At 42.5% G+C, this 27,500-nt stretch overlaps 1 protein-coding gene across 1 annotated transcript in view; it reads left to right on the top strand.

Moving 5' to 3' along the window:
- Positions 1-27,500, top strand: part of LOC128684056 (gamma-aminobutyric acid receptor subunit alpha-2) — a 262,722-nt gene that overhangs the window by 222,884 nt on the left and 12,338 nt on the right. Inside the window, exons 5-9 of the mRNA XM_070091347.1 lie at positions 2,164-2,384; positions 4,203-4,285; positions 8,380-8,517; positions 22,664-22,816; positions 25,666-25,826. Coding sequence (XP_069947448.1) covers positions 2,164-2,384; positions 4,203-4,285; positions 8,380-8,517; positions 22,664-22,816; positions 25,666-25,826 — 756 coding nt within the window. The remainder of the gene's footprint in view (positions 1-2,163; positions 2,385-4,202; positions 4,286-8,379; positions 8,518-22,663; positions 22,817-25,665; positions 25,827-27,500) is intronic.

The following is a 27,500-nucleotide window of genomic DNA, read 5'->3' as shown; positions in this document are numbered from 1 at the left end:
GAATTCAAGTGTATATACATGCCTAGGAGACGGCTTCTCCAGCATAATATCAATGTAATTTGTGCGGCTTGGTGTATGCAAATGAGGCCTCAAGATATGCATCGTATGGACATTGTTGGCAATACTTCGAGAAAATATTGTGAGGGTAGTGTCATCCTGCACCGGGAAGAATATATATCGAAGTGGCCATGTTTAGTAGTCTCTGTGTTGAGCTGAGTTTTACTGCTCAGTTTCTGTTTCACATTAGGATCTTTCACTGCTGATAAATATCTGCTATATAATCATCTCGTTCTCATACTTCTAATACCAACAACTATGACAGGTAACATTGCTAGTCCTGCGGCCCAGAATCACGATGGAGATAAATGGTATTAAATGCCGACACGATGGAAAAACAGACACTAATGCAGTATAATGTGATCCTTTATTGACAACGTTTCGCCCACGCAGTGGACTTTATTAAGTCACAAACAAATCTACCTGGGCAAAGAGTATATGAGTATATATAGTCAAGAGGAGAATGTTGGGGAGTTGGGAAACATCGTCAGTAAAACATCGTATTATGCTGCATTTGTGTCTATTTTCCAATCTATCACAGAGAGTCTGGTAGCCGTACACTGCAGGTGTATCCAAGCTTGTTAAAATCAGTAGGTCCCTCAACAACCTTAGATATCGTACCTGACTTATAAAGTTCATATTGCCAATAACTTCTGTTCGATACTTTATCCTCTGAGGGAGGTGGTCAGGCCAGAGGGTGAGGAGCTCCATGGAACTTGAGCGTTGGGTCGAAAAGATGTGACCTGGATCTGGCAGACTGCATAACGTCAAGTCTTACCTGGTTATCGACTGACCACGGCCATGTCTTAAGTTGGTTCAAATGGCATTACAAGTTCCTTGTGTGTGTGTACTTACCTATTTGTGGTTGCAGGGGTCGGGTCTTAGCTCCTGGTCCCGCCTCTTCATTGGTTGCTACTGGGTTCTCTCTCTCCCTGCTCCATGAGCTTTATCTAACCTCGTCTTAAAACTATGTATGATTCCCGCGTGTGTATGTGTGTATGTGTGTGTGTGTACTCACCTAATTGTACTCACCAAATTGTGGTTACAGGGGTCGAGACTCAGCTCCTGGCCGTGTCTCTTCACCGAGTGCTACTAGGTTCTCTCTCTCCCTGCTCCATGAGCTTTATCATACCTCATCTTAAAGCTATGTATGTGTGTGTATGTGTGTGTGTGTGTGTGTGTGTGTGTGTGTGTGTGTGTGTGTGTGTGTGTGTGTGTGTTTGCTTCCCACCTGTGCGTATAGCCGTATACTAAAGTATATAATACCACAGACAGTAGTATAATTAACAACACGGACTCTGAAAGTCTGCTTAATTATATAATTATTTCTCACTCTATTCATTATGAATATATACTAAGATTTGCTCCTATAATACGTACTGGTGAAAACGTGTGTGTGTGTGTGTGTGTGTGCGTGCGTGTGCGTTTACGAGCTTGTCGTTCTTTGAGCAGTTTCGTACTTGTATGGTTTCGTTATCCTGTTCGTATATTCCACTGTTCCATTCGTTCGTCCTTCTCGTCCGTTCTCTCTTTCATTTGTCTGCCCGGCAGTTTTTTTCCTTCTCTTTATTCTTAATCCACTTTCCTATAATTGCAAGAAAATTAAATGTGAAGTCCACTGTAACGTTATATATATTTTTTTATTTATATGTAAATTTCTCAAAACGTGAGTGGTTGTTCGTTTGTATTTCTGTGTGTGTGTGTGTGTGTGTGTGTGTGTGTGTGTGTGTGTGTGTGTGTGTGTGTGTGTGTGTGTGTGTGTGTGTTTTAAAGACTTGGGTAGCTCTACCAAGGACTGGAAAGATATAAGAATGTATTCTAAGGTTGTGTTTGGTTAGGTCAGAGGTGTGTATTGAGAAGGCTTAAAGACAGGTAATCTGAGATGAAGGGGGGATAGTTTTTCTTTTCTCCTCTTCCTCATGAATAATCCTCATTCTCTCTCTCTCTCTCTCTCTCTCTCTCTCTCTCTCTCTCTCTCTCTCTCTCTCTCTCTCTCTCTCTCTCTCTCTCTCTCTCTCTCTCTCTCTCTCTCTCTCTCGTACATTACAAATGTGACAATGAGCACTCACACATTCACACTTTCCTACAACTCCTCAACTTCTGCAGAAATACTCCATGGAGTGTTACCTGCGCCAGGAGTGGAGTGACGACCGGCTGCGGTTCAACGGGCCTCTACAGCAACTCACGTTGAACATCAAGATGCTGGAGGCGCTGTGGAAGCCTGACACCTACTTCCACAACGGCCTGGGGTCTTACGTTCACATGACCACCAGACCTAACAAGCTCATTAGGATCAACCAGAGTGGCGACATCCTCTACTCTATGAGGTGATACCAACTTTTTCGTTTTTCTAAATCATCGTTAGAGATTATGCATCTTTGGAAGTAGGAGAAAATGTACCTTAGTAAATAGTGCCTGAGGATCTGGGTGCGAGGTAGGTTCCTTTACCATAGTTCCTCATTCTGCCGTTCACTACTCAGCCACATATTTTCCTACTTTCGGTATCTACTGTAATGTGATTGGTCGTTGTTTTTAAAATGGGTTGAAAACCCGGCTGGGGTTAGCCAGCGGATGGTTAATTAACTACTGATCGTGTCTTTACTTGACTAAAATCCAAAACAAAACAGTACCATTGTAAACCACCATTGGAGCTTTTGGCCATCTGCCTGAGGCTTTCCACTGGCTTACCGGTTCACTCCTTTAAAAATTATGGCCATAGTTATAACCATTTAATTTTTTAGGTGGATACAGTTTCAAGAGGGATATAATAATAATAATAATAATAATAATAATAATAATAATAATAATAATAATAATAATAATAATAATAATAGCCTATCCTCACACCAAATTCTCTTAAATATTGCATAATACACGTAGCATTTATAGATGAGCGCCACCATTAATGCAAATTATGGGGACCCACAGCCTCGGAGAAGTTGATAAACAGACTTCGAGAAAAAATATTTAAAATTCATCCTGAAGGTGTTTGAATATTTCACTTCCAGTACCACCCATCTTATATATTTTCAAAAGCAAGTACATTTTATAATGTAATATGGTACCCAAGGCTTACAGCTACGTTGATAGTACAGAGACGGTATATACAGTGTGTGATGTTTCAGGGAGATGTATGTCTCCTGTAACCTTTATCCAACTTTATCTCATCATTATCATCTTATTCTTATTGTTCTTCTCTTTTTCTTCTTCTTCTTCTTCTTCTTCTTCTTCTTCTTCTTCTTCTTCTTCTTCTTCTTCTTCCTCTCTATCTATATCTTATCATGGGCTCTGTATCATACAGTCTTTCAGTACTGTATTATTAACATATCATTGTCATTTCATTCATTTTCATCACTCGGCTAATGTGCCCACCCACATACATTTTTCACCTCCCACCTACACCACCCACCTGAATCACCCACTTGCAACACCCACCTGCACCACTCACCCTATGCCAACCAGAAGCATTTTATTATCCGCCACGAATCACGTTTCTGCATTCGAAATCCAGCAGTTAATGGGGCCAGTGTGTCGAAAGTCACACCCTGAAGGCTCTAATGTATCCATCGTGTTGTAGAGACGTGCTGTTCTCACCAAGATTGTTAACAACAGTCCAGTAAAATCTCTCGTTGGAGGAAGGAGGGGTTGGAGGAAGGCGTAGGATTTGCGAGAATGCTCAGCCTTTCACACTTAATATGTCTAGTTAACCAGTTATTTAAAGTTACCTTTGGAACTGGAATATGCGTATACTAGCCAAACCAATACTTTTGCCAAACCAGTGCTTCCATATATTCTCAATTAGTGAGTCAGTAAATTGTATTTCAGAAGGATAGAGAAATGAAACAGAGCTAGTTTTTACCGTGGCAACGTTTCGCTCAGTGTAGATCCTCATTTCGAGCCATATTCTTAGTGATTACGTTGCTTCATTAAATACTTAAGATCAGACTATTTAACTGTCGTATAGAATAGTCCAGTTGCATATATTTTAGCTCTTAAATTCCTCCCTTTTTCTCTTATATTCACCTCCCTCAACTCTCTACCTCCGTCCCATCCAGCATATCTCCCAACTTTTTCCTCCCTCTTTCTACTTCCTTCAGTTTACCTTCCTCCACATTGGCCGTATCTCCCTCCCTCTCTTCCCTCAGACTAACCATCAAGGCCAAGTGTCCGATGGAGCTTCGTAACTTCCCTATGGACAAGCAGTCATGTCCCCTCGTCATCAGCAGCTGTGAGTTCTTCCCCTCTCTCTCCATTGTTGGTTACCATGGTGATGGCAGCATACGCCATAGCGTCTCCATGACAACCAGAGATTATATACATAGTCAAACGAATCAGATATCGCCACGTCACAGGCAGAAATTTTATTGAGAGTAAGAAATCTTAATTTTTTTCGTAAAAACTAGAAACAGTGCAAGTCATCATTGCCATGGTAACCAAGAAAATATATCTGTTGTTCAAAGTCACTAAATAAAATTCCAGATAATTTACCAAATAACAAGAGGAAAAATACATAACTTCACCATAGCAAATATTATCTTATAATTCCAGATATTAATTTATTAAAAGCATTTACAATATAATATCAGTATTTATATCAATATTAATATAAATATTTTCTGAATATTAATATTAAAATTTTTGTCAATATTAATATGAATATTTTCTAGTATCAGCATTAGTATACACATTTATTATGAACATTTTTTAGTATCAATATCAATATTTAAAAATTATATCAATATTAATATACACATTTATTATGACAGGATATACACATACCCTGAGCTGTGTATTTTTCTCAGTGCATATATTTCAGAATTAAAGTATTCTTGTCTGGTGGTGAAGAGGTTATGTACAACCTTAATGACCTAGGTGTAGTCGATAGGCTTTAAGCCCTATTAACCAGCCTTATTATCAATATTAATATTCATATTTATTATCAGTATTAGTATTTATGTAAGCAATATAAATATTTCATCAAACCATACCCCCGGCCGGGATTGAACCCGCGGTCATAGAGTCTCAAAACTCCAGCCCGTCACGTTAGCCACTAGACCAGCTAGCCACAATAAGATTCATCCAACTAGGTATATTTCTACACCATAGGAAAGTTAGCACAGGCACCTCTGTGACCACAAATGAAAGTTTTTACAGACGAATCTCCAGCTAGCGTGGCCGTGACGAACTCTAGCTCAAGTCCCTTCACTGCCGTCAACATGACTCAAGAAATCGTAATGACACGATTGCAAATAAACCATACCCCCGGCCGGGATTGAACCCGCGGTCATAGAGTCTCGTCACGGCCACGCTAGCTGGAGATTCGTCTGTAAAAACTTGCATTTGTGGTCACAGAGGTGCCTGTGCTAACTTTCCTATGGTGTAGAAATATACCTAGTTGGATGAATCTTATTGTGGCTAGCTGGTCTAGTGGCTAACGCGACGGGCTGGAGTTTTGAGACTCTATGACCGCGGGTTCAATCCCGGCCGGGGGTATGGTTTATTTGCAATCGTGTCATTACGATTTCTTGAGTCAAATATTTCATATTTAATATCATTATTAATATCGATATTAATATACCTATTTAATATCGATATTGCTACATATACATATTTAATATCGATATTAATAAATATACATAATATCAACATTAATATTAAATACCAATATTTATTTCCAACATTAGTATCAGTATTGAATATCATTTTTAACATGCCAAATATATGTGATTATGCAGATAGATGATCTGATATTAAAACAAAAAGAGATTATTTATCCTATAATTTCGTGGTCGAGATATTTTCAGCATTTAAAACTGGAAGTTATGATCTGTTTGTCACAACTACCACACGAGTGTTGACAGTGATGACCCCACTCTACCTACTCTCACACTCCACTCTACCCACACCTCACTCTACCTACTCTCACACTCCACTCTACCTACTCTCACACTCCACTCTACCTACTCTCACACTCCACTCTACCTACTCTCACACTCCACTCTACCTACTCTCACACTCCACTCTACCTACTCTCACACTCCACTCTACCCACACCTCACTCTACCTACTCTCACACTCCACTCTACCCACACCTCACTCTACCTACTCTCACACTCCACTCTACCCACACCTCACTCTACCTACTCTCACACTCCACTCTACCCACACCTCACTCTACCTACTCTCACACTCCACTCTACCCACACCTCACTCTACCTACTCTCACACTCCACTCTACCCACACCTCACTCTACCTACTCTCACACTCCACTCTACCCACACCTCACTCTACCTACTCTCACACTCCACTCTACCCACACCTCACTCTACCTACTCTCACACTCCACTCTACCCACACCTCACTCTACCTACTCTCACACTCCACTCTACCCACACCTCACTCTACCTACTCTCACACTCCACTCTACCCACACCTCACTCTACCTACTCTCACACTCCACTCTACCCACACCTCACTCTACCTACTCTCACACTCCACTCTACCCACACCTCACTCTACCTACTCTCACACTCCACTCTACCCACACCTCACTCTACCTACTCTCACACTCCACTCTACCCACACCTCACTCTACCTACTCTCACACTCCACTCTACCCACACCTCACTCTACCTACTCTCACACTCCACTCTACCCACACCTCACTCTACCTACTCTCACACTCCACTCTACCCACACCTCACTCTACCTACTCTCACACTCCACTCTACCCACACCTCACTCTACCTACTCTCACACTCCACTCTACCCACACCTCACTCTACCTACTCTCACACTCCACTCTACCCACACCTCACTCTACCTACTCTCACACTCCACTCTACCCACACCTCACTCTACCTACTCTCACACTCCACTCTACCCACACCCCACTCTACCTACTCTCACACTCCACTCTACCCACACCTCACTCTACCTACTCTCACACTCCACTCTACCCACACCTCACTCTACCTACTCTCACACTCCACTCTACCCACACCCCACTCTACCTACTCTCACACTCCACTCTACCCACACCTCACTCTACCTACTCTCACACTCCACTCTACCCACACCCCACTCTACCTACTCTCACACTCCACTCTACCCACACCTCACTCTACCTACTCTCACACTCCACTCTACCCACACCTCACTCTACCTACTCGCACACTCCACTCTACCCACACCTCACTCTACCTACTCTCACACTCCACTCTACCCACACCTCACTCTACCTACTCTCACACTCCACTCTACCCACACCTCACTCTACCTACTCTCACACTCCACTCTACCCACACCTCACTCTACCTACTCTCACACTCCACTCTACCCACACCTCACTCTACCTACTCTCACACTCCACTCTACCCACACCTCACTCTACCTACTCTCACACTCCACTCTACCCACACCTCACTCTACCTACTCTCACACTCCACTCTACCCACACCTCACTCTACCTACTCTCACACTCCACTCTACCCACACCCCACTCTACCTACTCTCACACTCCACTCTACCCACACCTCACTCTACCTACTCTCACACTCCACTCTACCCACACCTCACTCTACCTACTCTCACACTCCACTCTACCCACACCTCACTCTACCTACTCTCACACTCCACTCTACCCACACCTCACTCTACCTACTCTCACACTCCACTCTACCCACACCTCACTCTACCTACTCTCACACTCCACTCTACCCACACCCCACTCTATCTACTCTCACACTCCACTCTACCCACACCCCACTCTACCTACACCCACACCCCAAAATATTAATGTCTCCGTGTGGCAAAATTAACAGACTCATAATCTCTGCTATTCACCCATACTCACATTCATTACCTATTTCTCTACCTATTGACTGCCAACTTACCCATTTAGTACCTACCTGCCTACCTTCTTGTCTGTCCTGGACTCATATACCTAGAGTCCTAGATAATATACGATGGTCATTAATCTGAATGGAGTTACAGTAGATAGCTCTTCTTAACAGACAGCCTCAGTGTAGTCAGGTTCTCTGTTGGCTATCCCCTCAAGGAAGGTTCCTTGGTACTGGTGAGGGGCTCTTGATCTAGGGAACTGGATTTGTGCTTCAGTTCCCTGAATTAACCCTGAATACCTTCCATCCCCCCCCCACAAGCACTGTATAATTCTACGGGTTTAGCGCTTCCTCTTGATTACAATAATAATAATCTGTTGGCAATCTTGGCCGTACACTCCCTGTGCTCCTGTGTGCTTCTTTACTAGCTAACTTATTGACTAGCAACTTACCTAGTGCGTGGGTGCGTGCCCTCCACAGACGCCTACACTGAGAAGGACGTGAAATTCGTGTGGGACAGGAAGTTAGTGAGTTTCGTGCCAGGGATGGCACTCAGCCAGTTCGAGATTCTCAACACTAGGTGCACCAACTACTCCGTCAGGTGGCGCTCTAGCAAAGGTGAGTACTCATTTATGTGTGGTTGCAGGAGTTGAATCTTAGCTTCTGGCACCCTGCCCTTTGAACAGTCTGTCCCTACCAAACCTACTGTATTAATTAGTCTCTGTATTTTGTATGTTGTTATAATGTCACCCCTTCCCTGGTCGTTATGTATGGGTGAGTGTGTGTGTGAGCGTTGGGGCGTGGTTATGCAGTGTTTTGTGTAGGTGCGTGTTTGAGTGCGAGTGTGGAAGTGTATGTCATTGTGAGTTTGGATGGGAATTTGATTGTAGGTGCTCTGGGTGTTAGTGTGAGTGTGGGGTGTTGGTGCAGGGTGTTACGTGGGTTGGGTGTTTGAGAATCACAGTACGAAATGAGCATGGTGAGTGCTTGAAGCAGCAGGGACTGAGAGACAGGGATAAGATCACTAAGTGAGACGTTATTTAGCTTTTCCCCTCAACACACACAAACACACAGACACACACACACACACACACACACACACACACACACACACACACACACACACACACACACACACACACACACAGGGAATAGACTCTGAGGTGTCCCTGTTTGCAGATGACGTGAAGTTGATGAGAAGAATTCACTCGATCGAAGACCAGGCAGAACTACAAAGGGATCTGGACAGGCTGCAGACCTGGTCCAGCAATTGGCTCCTGGAGTTCAATCCCACCAAGTGCAAAGTCATGAAGATTGGGGAAGGGCAAAGAAGGCCGCAGACGGAGTACAGTCTAGGGGGTCAGAGACTACAAACCTCACTCAAGGAAAAAGATCTTGGGGTGAGTATAACACCAGGCACATCTCCTGAAGCGCACATCAACCAAATAACTGCTGCAGCATATGGGCGCCTAGCAAACCTCAGAACAGCATTCCGACATCTTAATAAGGAATCATTCAGGACCCTGTACACCGTGTATGTTAGGCCCATATTAGAGTATGCGGCACCAGTTTGGAACCCACACCTAGCCAAGCACATGAAGAAACTAGAGAAAGTGCAAAGGTTTGCAACAAGACTAGTCCCAGAGCTAAGAGGTATGTCCTACGAGGAGAGGTTAAGGGAAATCAACCTGACGACACTGGAGGACAGGAGAGATAGGGGGGACATGATAACGACATACAAAATACTGAGAGGAATTGACAAGGTGGACAAAGACAGGATGTTCCAGAGATTGGACACAGTAACAAGGGGACACAGTTGGAAGCTGAAGACACAGATGAATCACAGGGATGTTAGGAAGTATTTCTTCAGCCACAGAGTAGTCAGTAAGTGGAATAGTTTGGGAAGCGATGTAGTGGAGGCAGGATCCATACATAGCTTTAAGCAGAGGTATGATAAAGCTCACGGCTCAGGGAGAGTGACCTAGTAGCGATCAGTGAAGAGGCGGGGCCAGGAGCTCGGACTCGACCCCCGCAACTTCAACTAGGTGAGTACAACCTCAACTAGGTGAGTACACACACACACACACACACACACACACACACACACTCACACACACACACACACGCACACACACATACACACACACACATACACACACACACATACATACACACACAGGCACACACACACACACACACACACACACACACACACACACACACACACACACACACACACACACACACACACACACACACAACGCGTAAGGGACACTACAAGAGAGAGAGGAGATGATGAACCAGCAAGACTGGACTTAGTATTCACCTTGAGTAGTGCAGATATTGAGGACATCACATATGAAAGACCCCTTGGGGCCAGCGATCATGTGGTTTTGAGCTTCGAATACACAGTAGAGCTACAAGTGGAGGGGAAAGCAGGAAGGCCTGCACAAATGAAACCAAACTACAGGAAAGGGGACTACACAGGAATGAGGAACTTCCTGAATGAGGTTAAGTGGGACAGAGAACTGGCAGGGAAGCCAGTTAATGAGATGATGGAATATGTAGCAACAATGTGCAAGGAGGCTGAGGAGGGGTTTGTACCCAAGGGTAACAGGAATAATGAAAAAGCCAGGATGAGCCCATTGTTCACCCAAAGATGCAAGGAGGCAAAAACCAAGTGTGCTAGGGAATGGAAGAAATATAGAAGGCAAAGGACCCAGGAGAATAAGGAGAGCAGTCGTAGAGCCAGAAACGAATATGCACAGGTAAGAAGGGAGGCCCAACGTCAATATAAAAACGACATAGCAGCAAAAGCCAAATCTGACCTGAAGCTGTTATACAGCCTCATCAGGAAGAAAACAACCGTCAAGGACCAGGTAATCAGGCTAAGGAAGGAAGGAGGAGAGACAACAAGAAATGACAGTGAAGTATGTGAGGAACTCAACAAGAGATTCAAAGAAGTGTTCACAGAGGAGACAGAAGGGGCTCCAGAAAGACGGAGAGGTGGGGTACACCACCATGTGCTGGACACAGTACACACAATCGAGGAAGAAGTGAAGAGGCTTCTGAGTGAGCTAGATACCTCAAAGGAAATGGGGCCAGATAACATCTCTCCATGGGTCCTGAGAGAGGGAGCAGAGGCGTTATGTGTACCCCTAACAACAATATTCAATACATCTATCGAAACAGGGAGATTGCCTGAGGCATGGAAGACAGCAAATGTGGTCCCAATCTTTAAAAAAGGAGACAGACATGAAGCACTAAACTACAGACCAGTGTCACTGACATGTATATCATGCAAAATCATGGAAAAGATTGTCAGGAGAAGAGTGGTGGAACATCTAGAAAGGAATGATCTCATCACCAGCAGCCAACATGGTTTCAGAGACGGGAAATACTGTGTCACAAACCTACTGGAGTTCTATGGCATGGTGACAACAGTAAGACAAGAGAGAGAGGGGTGGGTGGATTGCATTTTCTTGGACTGCAAGAAGGCGTTTGACACAGTACCACACAAGAGATTAGTGCAAAAACTGGAGGACCAAGCAGGGATAACAGGGAAGGCACTGCAATGGATCAGGGAATACTTGTCAGGAAGACAGCAGCGAGTAATGATACGTGGCGAGGTGTCAGAGTGGGCACCTGTGACCAGCGGGGTCCCACAGGGGTCAGTCCTTGGACCAGTACTGTTTCTGGTATTTGTGAACGACATGATGGAAGGAATAAACTCCGAGGTGTCCCTGTTTGCAGATGACGTGAAGCTGATCAGAAGAATTTATTCGATCGAAGACCAGGCAGAAATACAAAGGGATCTGGACAGGCTGCAGACCTGGTCCAGCAACTGGCTCCTGGAGTTCAATCCCACCAAGTGCAAAGTCATGAGGATTGGGGAAGGGCAAAGAAGACAGCAGACGGAGTACAGTCTAGGGGGCCAGAGATTACAAACATCACTTAAGGAAAAAGATCTTGGGGTGAGTATAACACCAGGCACATCTGAAGCGCACATCAGCCAAATAACTGCTGCAGCATATGGGCGCCTGGCAAACCTCAGAACAGCATTCCGACATCTTAATAAGGAATCGTTCAGGACCCTGTACACCGTGTACGTTAGGCCCATATTGGAGTATGCGGCACCAGTTTGGAACCCACACCTAGCCAAGCATGTAAAGAAACTAGAGAAAGTGCAAAGGTTTGCAACAAGACTAGACCCAGAGTTAAGAGGTATGTCCTATGAGGAGAGGTTAAGGGAAATCAACCTGACGACACTGGAGGACAGGAGAGATAGGGGGGACATGATAACGACATACAAAATACTGAGAGGAATTGACAAGGTGGACAAAGACAGGATGTTCCAGAGATTGGACACAGTAACAAGGGGACACAGTTGGAAGCTGAAGACACAGATGAATCACAGGGATGTTAGGAAGTATTTCTTCAGCCACAGAGTAGTCAGTAAGTGGAATAGTTTGGGAAGCGATGTAGTGGAGTCAGGATCCATACATAGCTTTAAGCAGAGGTACGATAAAGCTCATGGTTCAGGGAGAGTGACCTAGTAGCGACCAGTGAAGAGGCGGGGCCAGGAGCTTGGACTCGACCCCTGCAACCTCAACTAGGTGAGTACAACTAGGTGAGTACACATCTGCACATACACACCTGAAGAGAGCAACAGAGCAATGGTGGACACACTAGCTGAGGTGGCCAGAAGAGCTCACACGGGTACAGTAATGTTACTAGTTATGGGCGATTTCAGTCACAAGGAGTTTGATTGGGAAAACCTGGAGCCACATGGGGGTCCCGAAACACTGAGAGCCAAGATGATGGATGTGGTACTGGAAAACCTTATGTATCAACATGTTAGGGACACTTTTAGAGAGAGAGAGGGGAGGATGAACCAGCAAGACTGGACCTCGCATTCACCCTGAGTAGCTCAGACATTGAGGACATCACATATGAAAGGCTCCTTGGAGCTAGAGATCACGTGGTTCTGAGCTTTGAATACATAGTAGAGTTACAAGTGGAGAGGGTAATAGGAGTAGATGGGAAAAGCCAAACAACAAAAGGGGGTCTCTACACAGGAATGAGGAACTTCCAGCAGGAGGTTCAGTGGGTAAGAGAATTGGTAGGTAAGGCAGTAAACGAAATGATGGACTATATAACAACAAAATGCAAGGAGGCAAAGGAAAGATTTTTTGCCAAGGGCAAAAGAAGTAACAAAACGACCAGAATGACCCCTTCATTTACCCAAAGGTGTAAGGAGGCAAAAACTACGTGCACTAGAGCATGGAAATGTACAGAAGACAAAGGACCCAGGAAAATAAGGAGATTAATTTAAGAACCAGAAACGAATATACACAGATAAGGAGGGAGGCCCAGCAACAGTACGAAAAAGACATTGCATCAAAAGTCAAGTCTGACCCGAGGCTGTTGTATAGCCACATCAGGAGAAAGACAACAGTCAAGGACCAGGTAATCAGGCTGAGGGAAGAAGGTGGGGAGCTCACAAAAATCGACCAAGAAATATGTGAGGAACTCAACATGAGATTTAAGGAAGTATTTACAGTGGAGACAGAAAGGGTTCAGGGAAGTCAAAACAGAAGGGGGGGGTGTACATCAACAAGGGATATACCAACAAGTGTATGATGAAATACAACCAACGAGGAGCTGAAGAAGCTGCTAAGTGAACTTGATACCTCAAAGGCTGTGGGACCGGACATCTCTCCGTGGGTCCTGAGAGAGGGGGAAGAGATGCTGTATGTGCCCCTAACAACAATTCTCAACGTATCCATTGAAACTGGGCAACTACCTGAGATATGGAAGACAGCATATGTAGTCCCCATTTTTAAGAAAGGAGGCAGACACGAGGCACTAAACTGTAGACCAGTGTCACTGATGTGTATAGTATGCAAAGTCATGGAGAAGATTATCAGGAGGAGAGTGGTGGAACGGAGCAAGCTTATAAATGGCAACAAGCACGGATCCATGGAAGGCAAATCTTGTGTCACAAACCTACTGGAGTTTTCAGACAAGGTAACAGAAGTAAGACACGAGAGAGAGGGGTGGATAGATTGTATTTTCTTGGACTGCAAGAAGGCCATCGACACAGTTCCTCACAAGAGATTAGTGCAAAAGCTAGAAGATCAGGCACATATAACAGGAAGGGCACTGCAATGAATCAGAGGATACCTGACAGGGAGGCAACAACGAGTCATGGTACGTAACGAGGTATCGGAGCGGGCGCCTGTGACGAGCGGGGTTCCACAGGGGTCAGACCTAGTACCAGTGCTATTTTTGGTATATGTGAATGACATGACAGAAGGGATAGAATCAGAAGTGTCCCTGTTTGCAGATGATGTGAAGTTAATGAGGCAAATTAAGTTGGATGAGGATCAGGCAGGACTACAAAGAGACCTGGACAGGCTGGAAGCTGGGTCCAGCAACTGGCTTCTCGAATTTAACCCTGCCAAATGCAAAGGGGAATGGCAAAGAAGACCACAGAGTATAGGCTAGCTAGTTGGCCATAGGCTGCAAACTTCACTCAAGGAAAAGGATCTTGGGGTGAGTATAATATCGAGCACATATCCTGAGGCGCACATCAACCAGATAACTGCTGCAGCACGTGAACGCTTGGCAAACCTGAGAATAGCGTTCCGATACCTCAGTAAGGAATTGTTCAAGACTCTGTACATCGTGTATTTCAGGCCCATACTGGAGTATGCAGCACCAGTTTGGAACCCACACCTGCTCAAGCACATCGGGAAATTAGAGAAGGTGCAAAGGTTTGCAACAAGGCACCAAAGCCTGACCTGCTGTCTCTCCTGTCTATACTTCAACTCCCCACGAGTCGTGCCTAGAGGGTGAGCGGCATTCAAAACATACTAGGTCAGCGGTAACGGTCAGTGAATAACAGTCAGTGATTCACACAGACGGTTGCTAGTGAGTCATTACTACTGACACTACTGGTAACTGGTGCTACTGAGATAACTGGTACTACTGAGAAATGTCCTACAAAGAAAGTTAAGGGAAATCGGCCTGAAAACACTGGAGAACAGGAGGGTTAGGAGAGACATGAAAACGACATACAAAATACTGCGAGGAATTCACAAGGTGGACAGAGACAGGGTGTTCCAGAGATGGGACACAGAAACAAGAGGTCACAATTGGAAGCTGAAGACTCAGATGAGTCAAAGGGATGTTAGGTAGTATTTCTTTAGTCATAGAGTTGTCAGGAACTGGAATAGTCTGGCAAGTGACGTAGTGGAGGCAGGAACCATACATAGTTTTAAGACGAGGTATGATAAAGCTCAAGGAGCAGGAAGAGGGAGGACCTAGTAGCGATCAGTGAAGAGGCGGGGCCAGGAGCCATGTCTCGACCCCTGCAATCACAAATAGGTGAATACACATTAATTAAAACCACAATAAACTTCAACGTATTTAAATGCCAGTGGTGACCAGATGTTATTGCCAAATTTGCACTGAAATGAGCATGCCGTATATAAGCACCTGCCTTCATATTACCTGGAGTCTACCTAGAGGATGTTCCTGGGGGTCAACGCCCCCGTGACCCATTCTGTGCCTAGTATGGGCCAACAGGCCTCCTGCAGTGTTCCTCCTTTCTTATGTTCTTATGTTCTTATGTCTCCCGGCAGATTCATGTTCTTCGCTTCATAACGGAATTTTTAACATGATACCAGACAATTTACATGCTACTAACCATAAGTTCTAAACAAGGGCAGTAGGCCTACTACACTGCATCTGAAAAAAAAAATTGCTCCTTTGCGTGTCAGAAGTTAAAGTTTCTTCTCTCAGATGTACAGTCTGCTGGAGGTTTGAAATGTAGGAATAACAGTGGTAGTATATACCAACAAGTATATGAAAAAGTCTAAACTTATGTAATAAACCTAAATAAACTTTCTTATTTTCTTATTTGTTTACTTACTGAGCCACTGTCCAAGCCAGAAATTTCATGATTTTTTATTTAAGTTAACCTTAGTAGCTCTCTATGTTTCATTTTCTTTGAAAAGTCCAGAGGATTCAGAGAAAATGTATTAGCATTGACTCACATAAATAAATCATTTTTACGAAAGTTTAGTCAAGGTCATCCATTATGACTTTTTTTCAGAACACTGTGACACTAGCTATTAAGGAACAAGTGTTTCAGCTCACATATGTTGTTGGTGACTCAAGGTGGCCATGAAAAATTTATAGTTGACTTCAAAGTTGGCAGAGCTGGTACATAGTAAGATAAGTAAGTAATAATCTAAGAAGTAAAAGTGTGTAAAACAAGTAAGTTTATTCAGGTATAGGTACACATAAATACAGTTACATAAATAATCAAACATAACAGCATATATGTAGATTATCCAACAGGATAACTCAAAAAGTCAGATACAGTGATCTATTTCCAGTGGGGTTCTTGTAATATCTTATTAGTTAAACCTTATTATTTAAAACAGCTAAATAATCTAACTATGCAAAAAACAGTTACAATAAAATGAGATTTGCTAGGAATAAGGTAAACTGAGTTATTTACATTAATATTAAGGAAAGGAACCAAAGGAATCATAGTACTAGCGAGAGAGAACACAACTATATAGTAGCCACAGTCAGTGGCCAGGCTTCAAACACCTTTTATTGTACAGCAATAAAGGAATAAAACAGACTGCCTGTTGTGATGAATGGTTTGAATGTCTCAATCTTCAGACTGCCTGTACATGTCAAAGCCAGTCATAGCATGAACCAGTTCAAGAAGAGTGCCAAAAGGTGCCTGAGGAATGTAGCGACAGAAAGGGATGAGAATGATTTTTTATCTTTTTAGCTAACACATATGTAAGTAAGTAAGTAAGTAAGTAAATAAATAAGTAAGTAAATTTATTCAGGTATATAAATAAGTCAATTTTACCTTTTTCCTAGTATATCTCCTTTATAGTATGATTATAAGATATTATGCAAGAATGGTATATAATACCGACAAGATGAAATTAAGACACATGTGCAACATCTGGGTATCTTTATTGTAGACGTTTCGCCATCCAGTGGCTTTATCAATACAAATTCTAGGACATAACTTGAAGACAGTAGAACTATGTACAGAAGATGAGGTAATCAGTCCCTCAGAATTTGTATTGATAAAGCCACTGGATGGCGAAACGTCTACAATAAAGATACCCTGATGTTGCACATGTGTCTTAATTTCATCATAAGATATTATCTCCTTTATAGTATAATAATAAGGTATTGAAAGGATCCCAATGGAAATAAGTCACTTTGTCTGACTGTTTTGGGTTATCCTAGGTTCTCTACACATATGCTGCTATGTATGATAATCTATGTAACTGTATTTGAGTATACCTGAATAAACTTACGTACTTACTTATCACAGTAATCGGTACATGACTCACGAAATCGTAATGACACGATTGCAAACAAACCATACCACGGGTGGAGTTAGAACCCACGGTCAGAATCTCAAAACTCCAGACCGTCGCGTTAGCCACTGGGCCAACTAGCCACAATAAGATTTATCCATCTAGGTATATTTATACACCATAGGAAGGTTAGCATAGGCACCAATGTGACCACAAATGCAAGTTTTACAGACGAATCTCTAGCTAGCGTGGCCTGGTTACCTGGAGGTTACCTGGAGGTTACCTGGAGGTTATTCCGGGGATCAACGCCCCCGCGGTCCGGTCCATGACCAGGCCTCCCGATGGATCAGGGCCTGATCAACTAGGCTGTTACTGCTGGCCGCACGCAGTCCAACGTACGAGCCACAGCCCGGCCGTGACGAACTCTAGCTCAAGTCCCCTCAAAGCGTCAACATGACTAACGTCAACATGACTAACGCGACGGTCTGGAGTTTTGGGACTCTCTGATCGCGGGTTCTAACCCCACCCGTGGTATTGTTTTTTTAATAGGTACATGTATGTTAGGTATACAAGAAATCACTCTCCTCCCTTTCTGTAGCTATGTTAATTACGTATCTTTTGGCTCTCTTCCTAAACTGACTCATGTTATGACATGTCAAAGCCTAAATTTAGATTTTTACATTTATGTAAATAGCCTATAATAACGCAATAAAGTAAAAAAGTGACTTATTTCCGTGAGGATCCTTATAATAATAATAATAATAATATCTTCATTACTACAAGTACATGTACAAGGTATACAGGTCCAGCTGACGTCAATGACGCACTACTATATAGAGAGCCGCTTGTTATGCAGAACATTTCAGATAAATTAGGTCAAGTTTGTCTCAGGATGCATCCCACACCAGTCGACTAACACCCAGGTACCTATTTTACTGATGGGTGAACATAGACAACTGGTGTAAAGGAACACGACCAATGTTTCTACCCTAGCTAGGAATCGAACCCAGACCCTCGCCGTATGAAGCGAGAGCTTTAGCCACCAGGCCACGGGGCACTGTAATACATATCTATTAGATATGTATGACCTCTAGACATCTGTTAAAACAATTTATATGTTGTGTTCCCGAAGTCTAAATTAAAACTTACAAATTAAACCTCAAGACCGACTCTTCTGTGTGCACCTTGTGTGTGTCAGAACCCTTCCCATGCTATGAAACTAACGCTACTTTTAGGCATCATGACATAACGTGTTCTGCTTGCAGGCATCATGACATAACGTGTCCTGCTTTCAGGCATCATGACATAACGTGTTCTGCTTGCAGGCATCATGACATAACGTGTCCTGCTTTCAGGCATCATGACATAACGTGTCCTGCTTTCAGGCATCATGACATAACGTGTTCTGCTTTCAAGCATCATGACATAACGTGTTCTGCTTTCAAGCATCATGACATAACGTGTTCTGCTTTCAGGCATCATGACATAACGTGTTCTGCTTTCAGGCATCATGACATAACGTGTTCTGCTTTCAGGCATCATGACATAACGTGTTCTGCTTTCAGGCATCATGACATAACGTGTTCTGCTTTCAGGCATCATGACATAACGTGTTCTGCTTTCAGGCATCATGACATAACGTGGCTTGCTTTCAGGCATCATGACATAACGTGGCTTGCTTTCAGGCATCATGACATAACGTGTCCTGCTTTCAGGCATCATGACATAACGTGTCCTGCTTTCAGGCATCATGACATAACGTGTTCTGCTTTCAGGCATCATGACATAACGTGTCCTGCTTTCAGGCATCATGACATAACGTGTCCTGCTTTCAGGCATCATGACATAACGTGTTCTGCTTTCAGGCATCATGACATAAAGTGTTCTGCTTTCAGGCATCATGACATAACGTGTTCTGCTTTCAGGCATCATGACATAACGTGTTCTGCTTTCAGGCATCATGACATAACGTGTTCTGCTTTCAGGCATCATGACATAACGTGTTCTGCTTTCAGGCATCATGACATAACGTGTTCTGCTTTCAGGCATCATGACATAACGTGTTCTGCTTTCAGGCATCATGACATAACGTGTTCTGCTTTCAGGCATCATGACATAACGTGTTCTGCTTTCAGGCATCATGACATAACGTGTCCTGCTTTCATGCATCATGACGTTACATTTAGGTGACCGATCCGTCAGTGACATATAGCGCAGATCACTGCAATATAAAATATTTTTCTGAGCTAACCTGGACTGGTATAAATTCGTATCTCTTGTAATAGCATAAATAAACATTAAAGTTAACTCTGAAGGCGAATTCATCTCCACTTCATAAATTTCTTTTCATAATAAATTACTAAACTGATAAATTCATATTTATCCATCTTCAATGATTGTACATAAAATCTCAAGCACGCACACACTCACATACACACACACACACACACACACACACACACACACACACACACACACACCTCACACACACACCTCTCACACACGTCCCTCTCACGCACACCCCTTTCAAACACCCCTCTCTCACACACATATTGTCCTCCCAATTTATAAGCGTCAACACAACAAACAAATCCCTTTATAAACCAAGTGGACAAGCACTGCAAAAATTTCGTTCAACTAACCACAGCGGTGGGCCCATGGTAGGAATACACTTCTCCCCTGGGCTGACTGTGAAGGGTGAGGCATGTTCACTCCCACAAGCACTATTGCAATGGTCAGTGGAATTCTAAGATTATTTGATGGACTACCCTCGGCTGCCAGTGGGCCAAGATTAGTGGTGGGACTAGAGACTACCGTGGGCTGCCAGTGGGTCAAGACAAGCAGCTGGTAGAAGTCAAAATACCGACAAATAGGATGTAAACAAAAACTCACAGTAGTGCAAGCCTTGGGTAATGGTGGGAGCAGGAATTCCATAGCATAAGCAACAGACGTAAGCCGGAGCAGCAGCAGCATCATCAGTAGTAGTAGTAGTAGTGTAGCAAGTAATATAAGTAGCAGTAGTAAATAGTAGTAGTGTGACCAGAGATTTTAAAGTGAGGAGAGAACCCTCACTAATTCTGACAGAAATAGCGAGAGCCGACGGAGAGATCTGGATAGCACCATCTAGATAAGGAGACCTAGAAATGAGAACTAGGTAACGAGAGTTAGATAACAGGAGCTAGGTAGCGGGAACTAGAGAGCGATAGCTAACTAGCGAGATCTAGATAGCGAGAGCTAGATTACGAAGAGTTAGTGAGAGCTAGGTAGCTGTTTAGTCCTCAGTAGATAACCAAGCATGAGACAGTCAGGTCCCAAACTATCTTTCCCTTATTCTCCCAGAGATTTCTGTACTCATGTACCCCCATGTTGTCTCGTATGTACTCATGTACTCCCATGTTCTCTCACACTCATGTACTCGGATGTTCTCTCACATTTATGTACTCCCATGTTCTCTCATACGTACTCATGTACCCCCATGTTTCCTCACAGTTATGTACTCCCATATTCTTTCACACTTACTCATGTACTCAAATGCTCTCCCATTTACTCATGTACCTAGGCTCACATGTCCCCAGCAAGTCTTCGACCCAGTACAATAAAGATAGCTCAGTATCTACAATAAAGATAGATCAATATCTACAATAAAGATAGATCAGTGTCTACAATAAAGATAGATCAGTGTCTACAATAAAGATAGATCAGTGTCTACAATAAAGATAGATCAATATCTACAATAAAGATAGATCAGTGTCTACAATAAAGATAGATCAATATCTACAATAAAGATAGATCAATATCTACAATAAAGATAGATCAGTGTCTACAATAAAGATAGATCAGTGTCTACAATAAAGATAGATCAATATCTACAATAAAGATAGATCAGTGTCTACAATAAAGATAGATCAATATCTACAATAAAGATAGATCAGTGTCTACAATAAAGATAGATCAATATCTACAATAAAGATAGATCAGTGTCTACAATAAAGATAGATCAGTGTCTACAATAAAGATAGATCAGTGTCTACAATAAAGATAGATCAATATCTACAATAAAGATAGATCAGTGTCTACAATAAAGATAGATCAATATCTACAATAAAGATAGATCAGTGTCTACAATAAAGATAGATCAATATCTACAATAAAGATAGATCAGTGTCTACAATAAAGATAGATCAGTGTCTACAATAAAGATAGATCAGTATCTACAATAAAGATAGATCAATATCTACAATAAAGTTAGAAAAGTATCTACAATAAAGATAGATCAGTATCTACAATAAAGATAGATCAATATCTACAATAAAGATAGACCAGTGTCTACAATAAAGATAGATCAGTGTCTACAATAAAGATAGCTCAGTATCTACAATAAAGATAGATCAATATCTACAATAAATATATGTAAAGTAAAATAACACAAGTGCAACTAATGTGATATTTTATTGTGGCAACGTTTCGCCCTCCAGGAGCTTTGTTAAGCCGTTACAAACAATACATGGACATAGAGGGTATATATGGGCTTAGAGTGAGGTGCAATACTAGTGGTAGTAGTAGTAGTAGTAGTAGAAGTAGTAGTAGTAGTGATATAAGTTGTAGTAGTAGTAGTAGTAGTAGTAATACAATATGGTAGAACTTGCACATAAGTAAAAGGATATAAAAGCTATTACTTGGGTAACATCAAAATAATAGGCTAGGCAAATATTTGTGCTGGAGGTTGAATTAGAGAAGGTCTGTTTCCGTGTTCATCCTCTGTACTGTGCTGGTGTAGCATGAGACTATGTGATGGCAGGGTTTACTGTTTTCAGAAGGCTTGACAAAACTCCAAGAGAGCGAAACGTTGGCACAATAAAATGTCACATTAGTTGCACTTGTGTCCTTTTACTTTACATAATGTCGGTAATTCTACCAACATATATACAATGAAGATAGTTAATAACCTAATTATTTTTCTGCTCCCAGTCCCTTACTTCCCGTTACCTCCCCCCCCTTACTTCCCGTTACCTCCCCCCCCCCTCGCCGTTTAAGGGAAGGAGGAGAGGGTCTTTTGATCTAAGAAATAGGAGCTATTTTTCCCCTTCCTCGGATTAAATTTAGTTCCCCCTCATTCCCAGGCATTGTATAACATTCCCCATGAATAATAATAATAATAATAATAATAATAATAATAATAATAATAATTATTATTATTATTATTATTATTATTATTATTATTATTATTATTATCACCATCAATAATTATAATAATCTTTGCCTCTCCTATTTTTCCCTCTTTCACTATTTCTTATTCCCCCCATTTCTCTCTCATTCCATTTCTACTTTCCCTTTCTTCTATCTTTCTCCGGCTCCTCTTCTCAGCACATTAGTAACCTAGCGTCTCTCCTGGCCAGGGATGTACTCAGCGCTGAGGGTGAACTTCAACCTATCTAGGAGCGCCGGCTACTTCCTCATCCAGGTGTACATCCCGTGCATCCTGATCGTTGTACTCTCCTGGGTCTCTTTTTGGATTAACCGGGAGGCCACTAGCGACCGTGTTGGCTTAGGTCAGTCACACCAGCTGTGCTTTTAGTAGTAACTTTCTAGGTCAGTCACACCAGCTGTGCTTTTAGTAGTAACTTTCTAGGTCAGTCACACCAGCTGTGCTTTTAGCAGTAACTTTCTAGGTCAGTCACACCAGCTGTGCTTTTAGTAGTAACTTTCTAGGTCAGTCACACCAGCTGTGCTTTTAGTAGTAACTTTCTAGGTCAGTCACACCAGCTGTGCTTTTAGCAGTAACTTTCTAGGTCAGTCACACCAGCTGTGCTTTTAGCAGTAACTTTCTAGGTCAGTCACACCAGCTGTGCTTTTAGCAGTAACTTTCTAGGTCAGTCACACCAGCTGTGCTTTTAGCAGTAACTTTCTAGGTCAGTCACACCAGCTGTGCTTTTAGCAGTAACTTTCTAGGTCAGTCACACCAGCTGTGCTTTTAGCAGTAACTTTCTACGTCAGTCACACCAGCTGTGCTTTTAGCAGTAACTTTCTAGGTCAGTCACACCAGCTGTGCTTTTAGTAGTAACTTTCTACGTCAGTCACACCAGCTGTGCTTTTAGCAGTAACTTTCTAGGTCAGTCACACCAGCTGTGCTTTTAGCAGTAACTTTCTAGGTCAGTCACACCAGCTGTGCTTTTAGCAGTAACTTTCTAGGTCAGTCACACCATCTGTGCTTTTAGTAGTAACTTTCTAGGTCAGTCACACCAGCTGTGCTTTTAGCAGTAACTTTCTAGGTCAGTCACACCATCTGTGCTTTTAGTAGTAACTTTCTAGGTCAGTCACACCATCTGTGCTTTTAGTAGTAACTTTCTAGGTCAGTCACACCAGCTGTGCTTTTAGCAGTAACTTTCTAGGTCAGTCACACCATCTGTGCTTTTAGTAGTAACTTTCTAGGTCAGTCACACCATCTGTGCTTTTAGCAGTAACTTTCTAGGTCAGTCACACCACCTGTGCTTTTAGTAGTAACTTTCTAGGTCAGTCACACCAGCTGTGCTTTTAGCAGTAACTTTCTAGGTCAGTCACACCAGCTGTGCTTTTAGCAGTAACTTTCTAGGTCAGTCACACCAGCTGTGCTTTTAGCAGTAACTTTCTAGGTCAGTCACACCAGCTGTGCTTTTAGCAGTAACTTTCTAGGTCAGTCACACCATCTGTGCTTTTAGCAGTAACTTTCTAGGTCAGTCACACCAGCTGTGCTTTTAGCAGTAACTTTCTAGGTCAGTCACACCAGCTGTGCTTTTAGCAGTAACTTTCTAGGTGTGGGAAGTGTTTAGTACCAAAACATCGTGTAATCTCAGTACCCAAAGCTTGAGAAATCCATTTTCAAAAAAATATTCATAGTGACAGAACCGGTTAATAACCAGTATACCCAGTGCCTAGGAACAGGTATTCCAGGTATCAAAAGATACCTGGAATATCAAAAGCTTGCGAGTCACGGTGCCTAAATTTCACGTGACACCAACATTTTTCCTCCTGTGCTCTCCTTCTCCTTCCTTCTCTTCCTCCTTCCTTCTCCTCCTCCTTCCTTCTCTTCCTCCTTCCTTCTCTTCCTCCTTCCTTCTCTTCCTCCTTCCTTCTCTTCCTCCTTCCTTCTCTTCCTCCTTCCTTTTCCTAATCTCGCCCTCGATCTGCTTCGATCCTCAGTGCTTTTCTCTTGAGAGAGGAGGATCAAAAGGGTCTTGTATCCTCCAGGATCCAACTCAGCGGACAGGAGTGCATTCACTCTTCACGGGATTCCTTCTTTAATACCACTATTTTTTTCTCTCTTATTTTTCATGGATGTTGGATTAATGATCTTTTGTTTACATTATCTTCCTTCTATTATTATTATTATTATTATTATTATTATTATTATTATTATTATTATTATTATTATTATTATTATTAACACTCCTCGATGTTGGTGAGGGGCTCTTGATTTAGGGAATCGGATCTGTGCTCCAGTTCCCCGAATTAAGCCTGAATGCCTTCCACATCCCCCCCCAGGCGCTGTATAATCCTCCGGGTTAAGCGCTTCCCCTTGATTATAATAATAATAATAATAATAATTATTATTAACAGTATTAGTATTTATTGTTATTTACTTTTATTATTATTATCGTTATTGTTTTGTAATAAGAATTATTTTGGTAAATATTTTTGTTACAGTGTCAGCAAGTCAGTTATGATAACAGGAAATTGCTAAAGATAGCAGGAAATTGCTAAAGATAGCAGGAAATTGCTAAAGTTAGCAGGAAATTGCTAAAGATAGCAGGAAATTGCTAAAGATAGCAGGAAATTGCTAAAGATAGCAGGAAATTGCTAAAGATGGCAGAAAATTGCTAAAGATAGCACGAAATTGCTAAAGATAGCAGGAAATTGCTAAAGATAGCAGGAAATTATTAATGGCAGCAGCAAATTAATGTTTTCAATATATTAATATTGTTCATATCTCTGATTAACAATTGTTATTAATTGTAAATGCTACAGGTAACATTAGAGAACCTTCTTCCCAGCCTACTGCTTCAGCCTGTTCTCCTCTTCCTCCTTCTCCTCCTCCTTCCACACTTCCTTCCCAACGTTATCCCACTTCATCTTCATTATCATTTCCTCTTTCCTCTTCTATACCTCCAAGTTCACATTCTACTTTACAATCCTTGCCTTAAACGTCTAGATAATACTTCCACGTACCGTTAGAACCGAGTGTTATATATCCTCCGTGTCCTACCTCTTTCCTGGAAATAAGTCACTCTGACCTTTTTTGAGTTATCCTAGGTTCTCTACACATATGTTGCTATGTATGATAATCTACGTAACTGTATTTATGTATACCTGAATAAACTTACTTACTATCCCACTTACTGTTGTCACCGTTGTGTGTGTGCAGGCATCACCACGGTGCTGACACTGTCTACCATCAGCCTGGACACCCGCACAGACCTGCCCAAGGTACACTACGCTACAGCCCTCGACTGGTTCATCCTCATGAGCTTCGGCTACTGCATCGCCACACTGCTGCAGTTTGCTGGCGTCCACTTCTTTACCAAGGTACTGGCTGGTACCTACGTTATTTCTCCATCCTCTTATATGCTGTATGTGTGTGTGTTATTGCCTCGTTTCCCCCCCCCCACTTCCCTCTATCCTCTTTTTATGTCTATGGTTTATTTATATTTATTTCATTATCGTCTGCTAACATAATTAGAGATACCTACTTTCACTCGTGGGCCACGCTCACTTGTGACGTTAACTCCAACTGCTTCATCTCACCTCTATTGTAGTATATAAGGTATGGCAGTATGCCTAAGTTATAGACTAGAGGGACTGACCCCCTCTCACCGAGGGCGAGGGACTCACAACGTTAATCCTACTACTACTGCTTCCAATGCTATATTCACCCGCAATCGACTGAAGAAGCCTACTGCGCAGGCGAAACGTTTCGGCAATAAAAATACCCAAATATTGTACATGAGCCTTAATTCATCAACTTGGTGTTGTGTAGCATCAATAACACAACAGCTGCTGCAGTTGTCAGTTTTTGTTTTTGTTTTTTCCTTTTTTTATTTCGTCTCTTCCTCCTGGTTTTCCGTGAGTGTATTAATAAAGTCTTTTCTGACTTACTTCTAACTTTTAGTGATGATATGTTACGGAAGGAACAAGAAGACAAAATACCGTGACTCGAATAATACACAAATAACCCGCACATATAACGACTTTTCGGTACGACTTGGACCATTTGCAAGTCACACTGTGGTAAATGGTCTAAGTCGGACCGAAACGTCGTCATAAGCTTCTCTCTCCTATGTGCAGGTTATTTGTGTACGTCACATAAGGAAAGCTTCAGATTTGTTACTGGGATGTAAGGGATATATTGCTTTACATATGAGAGCTGAGGAAAAGCTCATCCAAATTTTCCTCTCTGCTGCATCTCGTTGTAGATAAAAGGTTCGAACTGCTAGTGGGTTGAGTAGCTGCCAAATTTATTTGAAAAACTAGGTTGCCTCGAATTTACACCACTGTTGTTTCTAATTCTATGGAAGGTTTTAATTGCTTTTGTATCGTACAGGTTCAAATTTAATAATTTAACTGAAGAATGTAGGATTTTTTATTCCTGTGCGATATATTAAGAATGCATTTTCTAGTCGCCTTGCAAAATTTCAACTATGGGAATCCTTTTTAAAAGACAAGGCTTCCTTTTTGAGCTATGATACGGAGATATCTATCTATGATACGGGAGATATCTATCTCAGGTCAGGGTATATCTGTCTTAGTTAGCAAATGGCTCTTTCAAAGTGCCTCTATTCTCTCGTCTGAGCGAGTGTGTTGCTATCTGAGAATGGCGTATCCAAAACACAGAAAGTTTGGTGAAGTTAATGCATGACCCCGGCCAGTACATGAGACAGTCTCTCCAGGTCTGTGTGGACACTGAGAGAGAGACAGAGAGAGAGAGAGAGAGAGAGAGAGAGAGAGAGAGAGAGAGAGAGAGAGAGAGAGAGAGAGGAAGGAGAGGAAGGGAGAAAGGGCGAGAGGGAGGGGAGACAAACAAGGAGGGCTGTGTAGAGGGGAGGGAGTATTGGTTGTGTTGTGGTGACAAGCGGTGGAGTAGGTGAGAAAATAGGGAAAAGAAGAAAGGGGGGATAGGAGAGAAGGGAAAAAGGAGAGGGAGAACGCCAGGTAAGAGGAATGGGAGGCCAATCATACCTGCAGGTAAGAATGAAGGTCTAT

The sequence above is a fragment of the Cherax quadricarinatus genome, chromosome 3, assembly GCF_038502225.1.
Source record: "Cherax quadricarinatus isolate ZL_2023a chromosome 3, ASM3850222v1, whole genome shotgun sequence".
Lineage (NCBI taxonomy): Eukaryota > Metazoa > Arthropoda > Malacostraca > Decapoda > Parastacidae > Cherax > Cherax quadricarinatus.
This window is presented reverse-complemented; position numbering and strand designations above follow the sequence as displayed.